Here is a 13866-nt window from a genome sequence, read left to right as displayed (position 1 = left end):
GAACCAATTAACTGCGATAAAGGAGGGGTTACTGTAGTTGCTGTTGTCATTTTAATGCTGCTTGGCGAGGATGTTGAAGTCAGCAATACCAGAGTTTTCATAGAAATGATCACTTTGAGTCTCAAATTTTATGTTGAGAAAAGCGGTTGACATTACTTTTAATACTTTTTAGCACTTTTTTTTTTTTTTAAAGTAACGGGCACTTTTTAGTCATAAGAAGAAGAAAATGGTGGACCGGGACTTCAGCATAAGCGTGTGCCCGACTTGCAATTGTAGTGAAAAATACTGGTCAGAATAAAGAAATGAATGAGCCACAAAATCAAAGCAGATCTTGTTACTGACACCAGTGATCGTTCAGGTCAAACTTTTCAAGTATTTCAATGAGTGCCTTGTCAGCTAAGCAAATAAAAAAGAAAAAAAAAATCGATTTAGTAGCACAAAGCATGCGCACGTGTCTGCACACTGTTGTGTGTCATACGTCAATACGTCTATTCATGGAGGGCGACTGAGGCACGTGTGTGTCGAACAGAGTTTGTGTGTGGGTTTATGCTCCAGGGAAAACATATGCTCGTGTTGACGATGGGGACTATGGGACGGGGGGATGGAGAAGGACGTGGTGGTAGTGGCGGGGGGCAGCTGGCATGTGCGAGGTCAGGGGTCTCCAGCTGTTGATAGGATGGTACACTGACATCGATAGGGAGTGTGCTTTGAGAGTCCACACTAAGTGACCGCCTGGATGTGAGTGATGGAGCTCACCAGGCGGGCACGTAAGTGAGAAGTGGATGCTCAAGTCTCCAGGCGATGGGTGCACAGATGGGATGGTCGAGGCACAGTGGGGAAAATTGTAACTCTAGGCAGAAAAGGAGAACCAATATTGAGGTTACAGATTGTTGAGGGGGCAGCACTTTGAACATGTTTGAAAGTCAGATGGCTTATCGGAGTTCGGTGTATCACTTAACGAGAAGTTTTCGCAAAGCTTGAATCGTGGCAACTGGAGCCTTCTTTGTCTTTTTTTGTACAAAAGGCTTCTTTACTTCTGAATTTTAGCGATTCAACTTTTGCATTACTATGACCTGGATCATTGGGAGTCAACACAGACATGCTAATTGCTAACTTTTACTGGCCCGCTGGTCAAACGGCTCACATAGCTTTTACATCTTTTACGTGCGGTCGGTAATGTTTTAATGTATGTTTAAATGTCCTTTGCAAGTATAGTAGAACCATGGTTAGCGTCATTAATCCTTCACACAAGGTCCGAGTCTAACTGAAATGTACTCTTAACCAAATACATTTTTTCTATATGAAATAATGTAAATTCAATTGCAGTTGTCCCTTGCCATTTTAAGGTGGCCGATTATTATCCAAAAATATTGAAAGACAAGTTATATGGAATATTCTGGTCACGAGGCATCAGTAATGTTATGAGACATGATGTTAGATTACATTACCTTTCACACTGCATGGAGACTGGCTACTTAGCCAGCAGAGCCAAGCCGACATTGCCATGGCTGAGATCGAGTGGGGGGAAAAAAAAATGTATCCTCTCAATCTGTGTGGAAGCGGTAAGTTTTTGGCTTCTCCACTCCGCTTCAAACATTTTAGGTTTAGAAAAAGCAAACTGGAGAGGCTAACTAGTTAGCTCGCTAGCATGCAACGGCCATCTGTTATGTCCTTGCAGTGTAGTGATGGAAATTTTGGCTCTTTTTAGAGAGCCGATTCTTTTAGCTCGGCACACTAAAAAGAGACGTCTCTTTCGGCTCCCAAGTGGCTCCTCAGATATTTTTGTCTTAAATTAATTTATTACCAAATTATGTGTATTATGTAAAATTAATTACTAATGTAAAAAATATATGATATGAAATGTTTATTTAAATGGGTTTATTTAAACCTCAGTGAGCAGCTACAAAACTAATGTTACATTATAAATAAAATATAAAAAGAAAGACCCACTCAATAGACAAATTACGTCAAAATAGGTGAAATCTCTTCATGCAAATTTCTCACGAACGAATCGGCTCAAAGAGCACCACAGCGTGTGTTAAACCCCGCCCCTCCCCTTGCTCAGTGTGGACACAGAGACGCTCCACACATATTGACCAATGACATTTCCCTTTAACAGAAAAAACAAACTAGGAAAAAAACAATCGGCTCCCAATTGGCTCCCAGTGATGCGAGCTGGCTCCTGTCATTCATTTTCAAAGAGACGGCTCTTAGAGCCGACTTATTCGTGACCGACACAACGCTATTGGAGTGATACCGTAGCCTGCGCAATGTGATGTAAACAAAGAGTAAGAGCAGCGTAAAAGTGACTATTGGGGTGTTATTTCATGTCTACAGGGCTCTAATAATATTAAAACCTGTATTTAGAAAGTCATAAACAGGTTTCCTATGCTACGAAAATATTCCTTACTTTGCCAGTTTCAGTTGACTGTATCTCACAAAAGGCACAATAATAACATAATAATCATTATAATCATAATCATAGTAATAACATGGGCTACTGTTGTGGCCGTAATCCAGCTAAAACTGTCTGGAAGACATTTATTGCAATACACACAATCACGAGTCTTATTTATCTCTTCAGTGTTTTATTTTCTGTCATTATGTCTACTACAGGGCCGCACGGTGGTCTAGTGGTTAGCACGTTGGCCAATACAGGAACAGCTGTCCAGCTATCCCCTGGGCATTTCTGTGTGGAGTTTGCATGTTCTCCCCGTGTGCGCGTGGGTTTTCTCCGGGTACTCCGGCTTCCTCCCACATTCCAAAAACATGCATGTTAGGTTAATTGGAGACTCTAAATTGTCCATAGGTATGAATGTGAGTGTGAATGGTTGATTGTCTATATGTGCCCTGCGATTGGCTGGCCACCAGTCCAGGGTGTACCCCGCCTCTCGCCCGAAGCCAGCTGGGATAGGCTCCAGCATGCCCCCGCGACCCTAATGACGATGAAGCGGTATAGAAAATGGATGGATGGATGGATGTCTACTATATTGGGTAATGTGAGTGTAAAGGTGAGTATGGGGTGTTATTTCATATACTATGAAATAACTATGGGGTGTTATTTTCATAATACTATCTACTATGATCGTATTTAATTTATAAATATTAAATATTTATTAAATATTAATATTGAATTCTACTTTTCTCCACCTCAAGTCTCTGCTATTCTTTTGATAATTTGGCTGCAAAATAAGCCAAAATGGAGCCAAAGAAAGTTGCAAGTGCAAGCAACGTGATGAAGAAGGGGAAAAACCCTCGTGAATCCAAGAAATAACTCTTCCATTTTCTCTGAGATTCACAATTGCTTGTTTTTCACGCACAGACATCTACACAGTCTACACAGGCAAAACCTATCCTGCTCAATCTGAAACTGAGCGTAGACATTTACTGCTATTTATTGATGGAATAATTAATGGAATACATCACAGCTGGGCAACAAAACACACCTGTCAGTCACATGTTCCAATACTTTTGCTCTCATGAACTATTTTCAAAGTTGTGCATCTGATCCAGATGGAGAAACCTGGAAATAAAAGCCGAAATGTTGCTGTTTTCTCTCATATCCTTCTTTTCATGTTAAACTCAAATGCTGACCTCACTGTTCCTATAGTACTGCAGGATACTGTATCATCTCTACTCTAATCTTAATAAAGGTATTTGTTAGGATATGCAACTAATGACTAATATGATCACAATCTGACGTGTATCTAATGAATACATATCTTTGCTAACCCACATGTAACGTTCCCTCTAGGCTTCTACGGGGACCATTCATTGGAACCTGATCAGAATGACAGCATGGGTAAGTCACAGAATGAATTTTTTCTCACATGTGAAACATGATGTTCTCTATGGTCGCATCGTTACTGGCGCATTGACACCTTGCCACGCCACACTGTCTAGCGACGAGCTTCACCACACACTCGCCCGCAGTGCGTCACACGGCGCTCACAACGCCTCAGGCGACTACTGAGGGGTAAAGCTACATATTTGAGCTGCTGCTGTGTTTTTGTTTTTGAGTTTGAAAAAGTTAACGCTAGGTGTAGGCGTTGTTTTCTATGTTGCTATGTGAAATCAATGCGCCCAGGAAGGAAGTTCCAGTAATGCTGAAAAGAACCAAAATACAACAAAATACTGTAAGTATTACAGTTATCATGAATGTACCTGTTACTACATGGTTACAGCATGTATATAAAACCTTGTTTTATATCTTTCGAACACAGAGAAAAGAGAAAGACATGTGTTCATGTCTCATATAAGGATTGTAGATGATGGGCAAAATTCCAAAAAAGTGCTCTTGAATTAGAGTTTCCTTTAATGTGACTATGTTACGCACGTCCCAAACAAATAAATCATGACTGTGACGCATTACCAAACAAAACGTATGGTTAAAGAGCCTGATACATTACATTGACTACACTGTTATGTGCTTTTCATCACATTGTTTTTAGTTTTTACAGATGGTTTGTGGGTAAGACTGATGTATATGAAGAATACAGAAGGTTCCAGCAGCCATTTGATTGTCAAAAGTGTATTGCTCAAAAATGAAGATTCAGCCTGATCTAGGTTCCTAAAACAAACGTTGATTTGTTAATTTACATGAAATTGTGTCTCAATATCCAAAATGTGCAATCTCATTTCAAGGGTTGGCTCCCCATTGGCATTATTAGATGGAGAGTTCCACCTAGTGGTGAAATGTGACATGGAGGATGACGTTCACATAGCGTCCACAAGAGGGAAGTGTGCAAATGGTAAACGTGAACGTAATCATGTAAGGCTGTTCTAGAAGATGTGAACCGAATATGGGAAACATTTGCTGCATGATCATAGTCTACATGAACCTGCATGAGGGGATCTAAGTAGGCAAGGAATGTGCCCCTATAAGGAAGTGGGTTGCATCAACGAGGCAGGGGTGAAGTGATGGTCCAATGTTAAGGTCCAGGGTCAGGCGAAGTTCACCATTGCAGCACCAGGTGGCATGTCGGAAGGGTCGGAGGTCGAACACAGTTCAGAAAGCGCTGACCTCGCCGTGACTCGGCTGCCCCGATTGTGTGCAGCGCTCCCTCTGCCTTTCTCATCCACTCCCTCTGAACGCTTGAGAGGACATGGCCAGGGGGAGGGGTTAAGAAGTGGAAGGAAGTCCAAGAAGAACTATTAAACCTGCACATGGTGTGAATAGCCGGCATTGTTGCATAGAGCCGGAGGAGCGGTGGATTTATGAGTCCAAACCTGATAGGGTTGTAAACTTGACGAGGTGGGCTTGTGGCAGTGACCACTCACTGTCCTGCTATTGGCCCTATTCTGTGCTCGGGATGCCTCAGTGCACGTATCGGGCAAGGGTGATGCTTGGGTCAAGGGAGGCTGAGGCAAGGCTTGTAAATGTTCCAACAGGGGTGGGAATTCAGAGACCCCCATTCAGTGAGCAAAAACCCAGGTCAGGGGCCAAAGAGCTGAGTTAGCAGCAGCTGTTTTCAGTACTATCTTGTAGATGAAGTTCTAATGAACTAAAGATTACTCAAAAGAGGTGACTGCTCTTGTCGATCTGAGCCAACGCCTAAGTCGGCGCTTTGCAAACTGATTGACGTTGTTTGCATCCTTGAGGCAAGTTTTGCATAATTATTGAAGTCATGTTGTTGGCTTCATCTCTGCACATATACTTGCACACACATGCTTGACGTGCAACTGGAGAGAGGGGCGTCACTGGGGTTATCAGTAGGGGTGGGCGATGCTGCAGATTTTGGTATCGGCCAGTGCTGTCGATACCAATTGATTGAATAATTTGTTATTTTTGCCATTAATTTGTTCATCGTGATTATAATCAGAATTAAACACATAACAACATTGTTTTATTTTTAATCAACAAACTTATTCATTAAACAACCCAACAATAAATAAATACGGTGGAACCTTGAAGTCCTGGAGTGAATCTACATGCAAATCTGCATGCCACTGTGTGTGCACAAACGTAATATAAACAATAATACCAACTTAAAAAAATAATATATACTTAATATACAAACTTACATACTTAATAATTCATTTCTTTATCAAAGCATCTTGTTAAAGCGTATTGCATTGTATATGAAAAATCACAGAGGGATTAACTATACTAAAAAGATGGTTCGATAATAATAGGCTATTGCTAAACCTAAGTAAAACTAAAATAATGCTATTTGGTAAGTACAAAAAGGATACACATGCCTAAATACAAATTAACGGCGCCGATGTTGACAGAGTAAACGAAAATCAATTTCTCTGGGTAATAGATGATAATATGAACTGGACATCTCACATTCAAAATATACAACCTAAAGTGCCAAGAAATACCTCAATACTGAATAAAGCAAAATTTGTTCTAGACTAAAAATCACTCCATACTCTCTACTGCTCTCTGGTATTACCATATCTAACTTATTGTGTGAGGATATGGAGCAATAACTATAAAAGTACACTACCCTCATTAACTATGCTACAGAAAAGGTCATTTAGGATAATCCATATTGCCGCTTACAGGGAACATACAAACCCTTTTATTCCTAAAATCAACAATTATTGCATTTTGTACGGATGTGAAACGGATGAGGGGTAGGATTAAATAAGCTTTGCTTCTTCCTACTCCTTTATGGACATGCGGGACTGTAAATTGTGTTAAGTGATGTGCTCCCGTGTAATTTGTGTGCAAGATGAATTAAACCATTACCATTACCGTATGATGTAATAAAGTGAGATTTGTTGTTTTTATTTGATTGCGATCTGATGATGGTCCAATACATGCATTATTGATCTTGAACAAGTTAGGACTGATGTGTCACTTGACGTTGCAGGCCAGCAGGGGGCGTTAGATGCATTGTGGATGTTCCATATGCGCCGACATGCCACCTGGACCCCATGAACTCAACATCCATATGGAAGTGCTTGGCTGGTGCACAGCTCATGCTTTCCCTTTGTCTTCTGACTGGGCGTGACTTTCTTATGTCTGAGTCCAAAAGTAATAAAAGATCACCAGCTTTTCATTTACTGTGAGCGATGCAGCAGGACACTCACACATTTCACACCATTGAGGATAATTCTCTTTGTTCTTCTGTGTGTGAATTTTAGTAGTACATTCCACTGTGTGAGAACAATTAGTTCTTGAGTTTGAGCTCCCTTCTCTTTCATACATAAGATGACACAGGCTAGTGACGTCAGCGTGTTAGCCCTCGGCTTTCTTATCGTTTCAGCCTTTATGAATTCATGATTAGCCTACATTTGATTGGTCCAGCCCTGTTGCCTACTTGGTGTGCGTCACATTGGTGTTTGACTTGGGGTCAGCCTGAGGAGGTCAGGGAGAAGTGGGTCACGCTGTTCCCAGTGTCAGTGCCGATACCTTCACAGTGTGTGATGACAAAGCCCAAACTCCATGGGGATAACCAAGCAGACTTTTGGCTTTGAGATACTGTATGTTGCCAACAGCATCTCTTTGCATTAATGCGCTCCCCTACCCGTCCACGTTCCAATTTCACTTGGTCATTATTTTTCTGCAGTTCCATTTGCAGTCGATAATATTCTACAGTCAACCCACATAAAGCATTAATTGCTTTCCAAAGAGCCTCTATGGTATATAGAGGACTTATTCAAGTTAAATTTCACAAAAAGAGAGCATAGAGGACCCCTTTAAGATCTTCTAAATACGGTTTTTAACGTTGTTAGAGCCCTCTATACATGAAATAACACCCCTATAGTCACTTTTACACTCATATTACCCAATATAGTTGACATAATAAGACATATAGGGCTTGTGCTCGTGTGTGTTACTATAAATGTGTTCAAGTCTGGTGCTTGTATGTCTCACCCAACATTAGAGTGACATTACTGACACCTGGTGACCAGTGGAGAATACTACATTTCATCATATCATATATCATACTAAATGTTTGAATGTTTCTTCTGAATGCCTTTTATTTTTTATTTTAGTCTATTTAGCCATTTTTATGCTGAAACTTAGCTTAATTTGCATGGTAATTCCGCTCCTTAACACACCTCATACGCATCTGCTCTGCAGAGAATAAGAAGACATAGCAGGAGGGATCAGTGTTACCAACTCAGGGACTTTGCTTCTATATTTACCAAGTATTCAGACCCCTACAGGTCCTAATTTTCAAAAACAAGACTAGTGACAAACCTAGCAAAGAGACTTTTGGAGACTCTGACATGAAAGCAAGTATCTCTCTTCTCAAACCCCTACCGTATCTAAAAGCACTCAGAGGCGGCTGGCTCAGTCTTATTTGTGACATTAAAAAAAAATGAAGCGACAGTAGAAAATCTGTGTTTCGTCACAGCTTTATTCGTCTTTCTACAGCGTTCATTACTATTACATGCACATCATTGTCAATTACTATTCAACGATGATGTCATTAAGGCATCCTCCCCATACCACCCACCACCCCTGCCTCGTTGGTACTCTCCACTAATGAATGATAATGCAAGATGATTCATAAACAGATGGATTAATGACACTGTATCAGCGTTGGCGAAAGTTATACTGTACATAAATTTCACTTTACTTTGCCTCACAAAACTATGGCGCATTCAAGGACCGCCGAACAAAGTGTGACATGGTGCCATCTTGGTGAAAAGAAAATCATGACCAGTAAAGCATAAAGACTACGTTGATCACTGCAGGATATGATGCCCAATTTGAATTTTTTATTAAAATATGATTTTTTGATGTGGTCGTTCATATTACCAAAAAACTGACTCGTCAATGTGAACGCAAAGCGTGCGGGAAGTGACGTGCATGCGCAAAAGCAAGACGGAAGTAAAAATTACGGCAGTGTGTGCGCTCCTCGGCGGGTTTGTGGCAATTTCAAGGATTTTGTGCAGCGGGAGTCAATATTTTCTGAACCAAATGATCCTGCGCAGCAGACTAAGAAGAAAGAGGGCAAGAATTTTGGCTATGGCAGTTTGTGGAGAACTTGCTGCGATGTCTGTTTCGAGGATCGTGCTTGTGGCAGGAACCGTGATCCACTTCACTGACACTTTTTTAAAATAATTTTCGGATGACAAGAACAGCTTTTGCCTGAATTGGTGAGTACCTTTTATCAAAGTCTCTGTAAGCATGGCAATGCATGTCTTTCGATGACGTATGCAGTAGATGGGATATATGTGACCTGACGGTTCATCCTGCAGTCACATTGCATACATCGGATTTACAGTAGAGGCCAAAGGTTTGTACACACACAAAACAACTGATGGTCCCAAAACCATGGAAATTCTACAACGTAACCTTGACAAGGCACCTGTAATGTGAAAACCATTTCGGGTGACTACCTCATGAAGCTCATTGAGAGAACGCCAAGGGTTTGCAACACTATCCAAAAGCAAAGAGTGGCTACTTTGAGGAAACTATAAATATAGTTATTTCATACTTTTTTGCTAAGTACATAATTCCACATGTGTTCATTCATAATTTTGAGAATCGACAATGTAAATAGTCATGAACATAAAGAAAACGCATTGAATGAGAAGGTGTAACCAAACTTTTGGCCTGTATTGTATTGTAACACGCGACACAAACGCCAGACCGTATAGGCAGAACAACAGCCTTTTTATTGAAGTCCAACAATCACCACACAGCACCACAATCCCTAACACGGGCTACCGTCACGGCCGCAACCCACGCCGAACTAACTTCGAACAGCTCTCTCAGCATGGGGGGGACTTCCTGTCTTCCTGACTTCCTGTCCGTTCCCCATTTCACTGCCCCCAGCCCCGGAACACATCGTTTCATGGCAACACATATACATACACAACATATAACACCCCTAAGGGTCATTGCAGTATGTTCACATACGAATGAGGCCTGAGTCGCATATGAAAAAATCGGAATTGTGCTTTTCACACTGCCATGAAAAAATGAGATACAGGTCACATATGCGATATAAAAGTGGCATATTTTGGCTGTCAAACACAACAGGTGAATTTTTTTTTTGCAAAAATTAACACATGCGCATCATCTCTCTGTGGGGCAGTGAGTATCTGCTTATTTCCAAAATTGGCTATCACAGGCTTTGATTGTCAACATTCTGTGTGTGCCTTTGAAATTATGTGTGCGTGCGTGCGTGTGTGTGTGTGTGTGTGTGTGTGTGTGCTTCCCAAATGCAAGGAGGAGGGGAATACGAGTAAGATGTGTTATGTGTTGCGCTGTTGTCGTGCAGTTGAACTGCATAATGTATCACAATGAAATCGTCCCTCGAGTTCCTTCAATCACGTTAAAAAAGTATACTTGCATGGGCACTTATCAGCACCTTAACTTCCAACACTAGAAGCAGACATTGATTAACTTTGTCATTTCCCTGCAAGTTATATATTTTTGTTGGCTACTTTCTACTTATTGATGCCATGACTATCAATATATTGTTCATTGCTGTGTAGTGTTCGTATCTCAGCAACCATGTTGGGTTCTTTGAGGCATTTCAACCGCAGTCTGCATTCATCGATCAGTGGGTTATTCTCATGGAAACCCACCGACAGCAATGAATGTTTATTGCAGCATGTACAGTGATCCAAAAGGCCTCCAGTCAGTGCTAATTCTTCCAACTGAGATGTTTCCAGATGTATATTTACCAGAAGATAGCGGCATCCGTGTATTGTTGGTCTCACAGGGTACAGTCAACGGTCGATGGTTTTGGCTGAGTTTAAACTCACCGACAGCGTTGAATGTTCACCGTGTACACCAAGACAGCTGGAGACAGCTACCAAATTCATTGTCATTGTTCCTGAAGCTCTTCAGTTGGTGGCAATCACAAAACACTTCCCTGTTGGTGAATTAAAATATTGTATTTTCATTTTATTTGCCGTGGTGTCCGTCCGTCTGTTGTTCTGCATTTCCCAGGGCCTGTGTGGAGAAGCCCTGTGTCCAAGTGTGTTGCCATCTGTTCTCATGTTGAGTTAAAGGCAGACCACAAGAGAGGATGGACTGAAAGATGGTGATGGGCCATTTTACTGAATCGGCTTGTTGCAACTCTTAAAATACGGCAAGGCAAGGCCAGTTTATGTATAGAGCATACACAAGGTAATTCAAAGTGCTTTACAGAAAAGAAGGGTAAAATCACTTCTTAAAATTGTTCCATACAACATAAAATCAATCTAAAATCATTACATAAAATTCCCTAAAATCATTGCAACAAGAAATAAGAACAAATTAAAATGAATTAAAAGTGGAGTGCATATAAAATAGTTGAATAGAAGCCTTTTCAGCCTGGAAAAGCGTCTCAGAGCCTGAGATGGTTCAAAACAACTTTAATTTCTGTCTTTTTTTCAACTCTAAATCTGATCCCTGCTGAGATTTTAACCCCCCCCTCCAGTCATATTTGCAATATAATCGAATATACAGTGAGTGAACATAATTTTGGCTTTCAAATGGTCTGCAGAAGATCAGAATGATGCAACTTCCTGTGGACCATGTAACTTGTAGAAGATTCCACATTTTTCAGAGGGGGTAATGTGTTAGGGTAACAGGACTGAGTGACAACTCAGGGACACAAATGATTTAGTGATTTTTTTTTTTCATAAAACCTTTTTTTTACAGTTAATTTGATTGTGCATTTATCCATTTCATTTCCCAGGGATGCAAATGGCACCGATTCAGTGGAATGGCCCATATACAGATCCTTGGATTTCCCTGAAATACTGTAGGTCTTCAGATGTGGTGTTCTTCAAAACTACGAACAGCACTCTCATTTGTCTCCTTCAGCCTGCAGCAAAAGTGGGGTGAAAAGAATGGGGGAAAACATCTAAAAAGACATGACAAAAAGGGCAGAAAACGTCAGTCTGACTGGTGGAAACGGGCGAATTAGTGCTTGTAAGTGTGATCATAGAATGTGTCTGTGCCCCACAGCTTCGTGCACTGCAGTGTTGTGCTAGTTAGAGATTACTGTTCCCTTTACCCTGCGCTGAACCTCAGCTTCTGCTCTGGGAATGCGCCTTCCTGTGTTCGCTTCTTTGAGGTTGGAAAATCATGCGGTCATGTTTTATTCATGCTGTCTATGTCTGTGCTACACGTCTTCCTCTTTCCTGTGTGTACTGTTTTCCTCAACACAGATGAAACAAGTCGACTATCATTGTCTGTCTGTTCGCCATCTTATTTTGTGAAAAACTTATTTTATAAAGGCTGTGAAACCTTGTAGGTAGCATAGAGGTGCATAGACGATGCACATTGTTGTGGGGAGATTTGTTACAGCTCCGTTTGATCACTCAGAGGAAATATGAGTCAGTGCAATCTGCAGCTTTAATGTTTGTGTTCACCACACAATATACTGTACGTACATCCTCAAGTGTACATATGTGTACACTTGAGGATGGCATTGGCCATGGCATACCCCTGCTTACGGAGTTATGTTGGTAAGGGTCTAGTGAATGTAAATAGTCCACACCAAGACTTTTGTCATTAAGAGCTGTAAAAATGAAATGGTTTGCATGTTCTCCTGCACATTTCTTGTGTGGGTTTACGCTGGCTTCCTCGCACATCCCCTAAACATGTATGTGCTAATTGGAGACAGTAAATTGTCCAAATTGTTGCGTGAATATGCTTGTATTTTGTTATGTGCTCTGGCGACCACACCCAGGTATACCCCGCCTCTCGCCTGAAGTCAGCGGGGATTGGCTGCAACACGCAACCCTAATGTGGATAAGCAGTACAGAAAAGGGGTGGATGGATTTTGCAGGTGACGAATGTCTTGTTTCCCAGATGAACATAAAAGCTATTTTTTAATGTGCCATGTTTTTTCTGTTGCTTCAGTTAGATGCCTCCATGTCTTCCCCCACATTTCCTTTCTCTGTGTCTTTCCATTCACAGGCACGTTGAAATTTAACATTTTTTTCAGTCGCTCTGGCTCAGGCAAAAGTGGTTTCCCTCCTTGGCACTTGACTCTTTGGCTGTTTTCTCCCATTCTCAAATAGAGGCTTCCTCTGTGTCTGTCTGCCTGGAATTGTGTGTTTCCTTGCTGCATGCTAATTGTTAGGTGTGGCAGTACTTAGTCAAGTTTAATACAATACTCACGCGATTTTGAATGAGTGACAAAGCTGTTAAAGTGCCGCGTGTAAATATAGCTGGGCCAGCATGAGAGCCTGACAGGGCTTGAGTGAAGAGTGCAACAGTGCAACTGAACTAGTGTGAACCCTGCATCGTCAGCACATTCCTGGGGTTGGACAATGAGAAGCACACAGTGTACTCTGTCGTGTTGCCTGCATAGTCGGCCGAGCCACAGCCAAGCTTCCAGTCTGCCGTATTCAAGGACAGTGCAACATTCAGCAATTTTATCATATAATACTGAATATTTGTTTAAGTAAATACTTAACTAACAAACTAGACTAGATGCCAGGTACACAGTGTGGCCTTATAAAACATGACTCTGGGATTAAAGCTCAGATAGGCTGTGTGGGATTTTCAGTCAGTTTGAGCAGCACTAACAAGATGTAGTACTGTTGTACTGTACTTTTCTGAGGTGCAATGAAACAAATGTGAGGACAGTCTCTGAATGCTCCCAATAACACCTGCGATGTATTCCATTCGCCCCCCTACACTGAAAATCCAACAGCAATAATTAACGATTGCAATAACGCGTCCATCCATTTTTTGTTTATCATGTTGAGGATCTGGGGAGCTGGTGCCTATCCCAGCTTAATTTGGGCAAAAGGCAGACAACACCCGGACTGGTCGCCAGTCAATCGCAAGTCACAACGTAATATTATTACCGTAATTTGTGGAATATAAGTCCCACTTTTTCCGTTTGGCTGGTCATGCCACTCAAAGGCAGATGTGACAGGTGTGATCGAAATATGTAATTTCCGGTGGATAAGACACACTGTGTTTAAAAGTCGTACCCA

The 13866-nt window shown here is 41.3% G+C and overlaps 1 protein-coding gene across 2 annotated transcripts in view; it reads left to right on the top strand.

The window, feature by feature from the left end:
• The window catches only part of LOC129179399 (nuclear receptor subfamily 6 group A member 1-A), a 146259-nt gene that overhangs the window by 20353 nt on the left and 112040 nt on the right, over window positions 1-13866 (top strand). For both annotated transcript variants that reach the window (XM_054772602.1, XM_054772601.1), the window contains exon 2: window positions 3755-3802. In XM_054772602.1, coding sequence (XP_054628577.1) covers window positions 3755-3802 — 48 coding nt within the window. The remainder of the gene's footprint in view (window positions 1-3754; window positions 3803-13866) is intronic.

Source organism: Dunckerocampus dactyliophorus, chromosome 4 (assembly GCF_027744805.1).
Source record: "Dunckerocampus dactyliophorus isolate RoL2022-P2 chromosome 4, RoL_Ddac_1.1, whole genome shotgun sequence".
NCBI classification, from domain to species: Eukaryota; Metazoa; Chordata; class Actinopteri; order Syngnathiformes; family Syngnathidae; genus Dunckerocampus; species Dunckerocampus dactyliophorus.
This window is presented reverse-complemented; position numbering and strand designations above follow the sequence as displayed.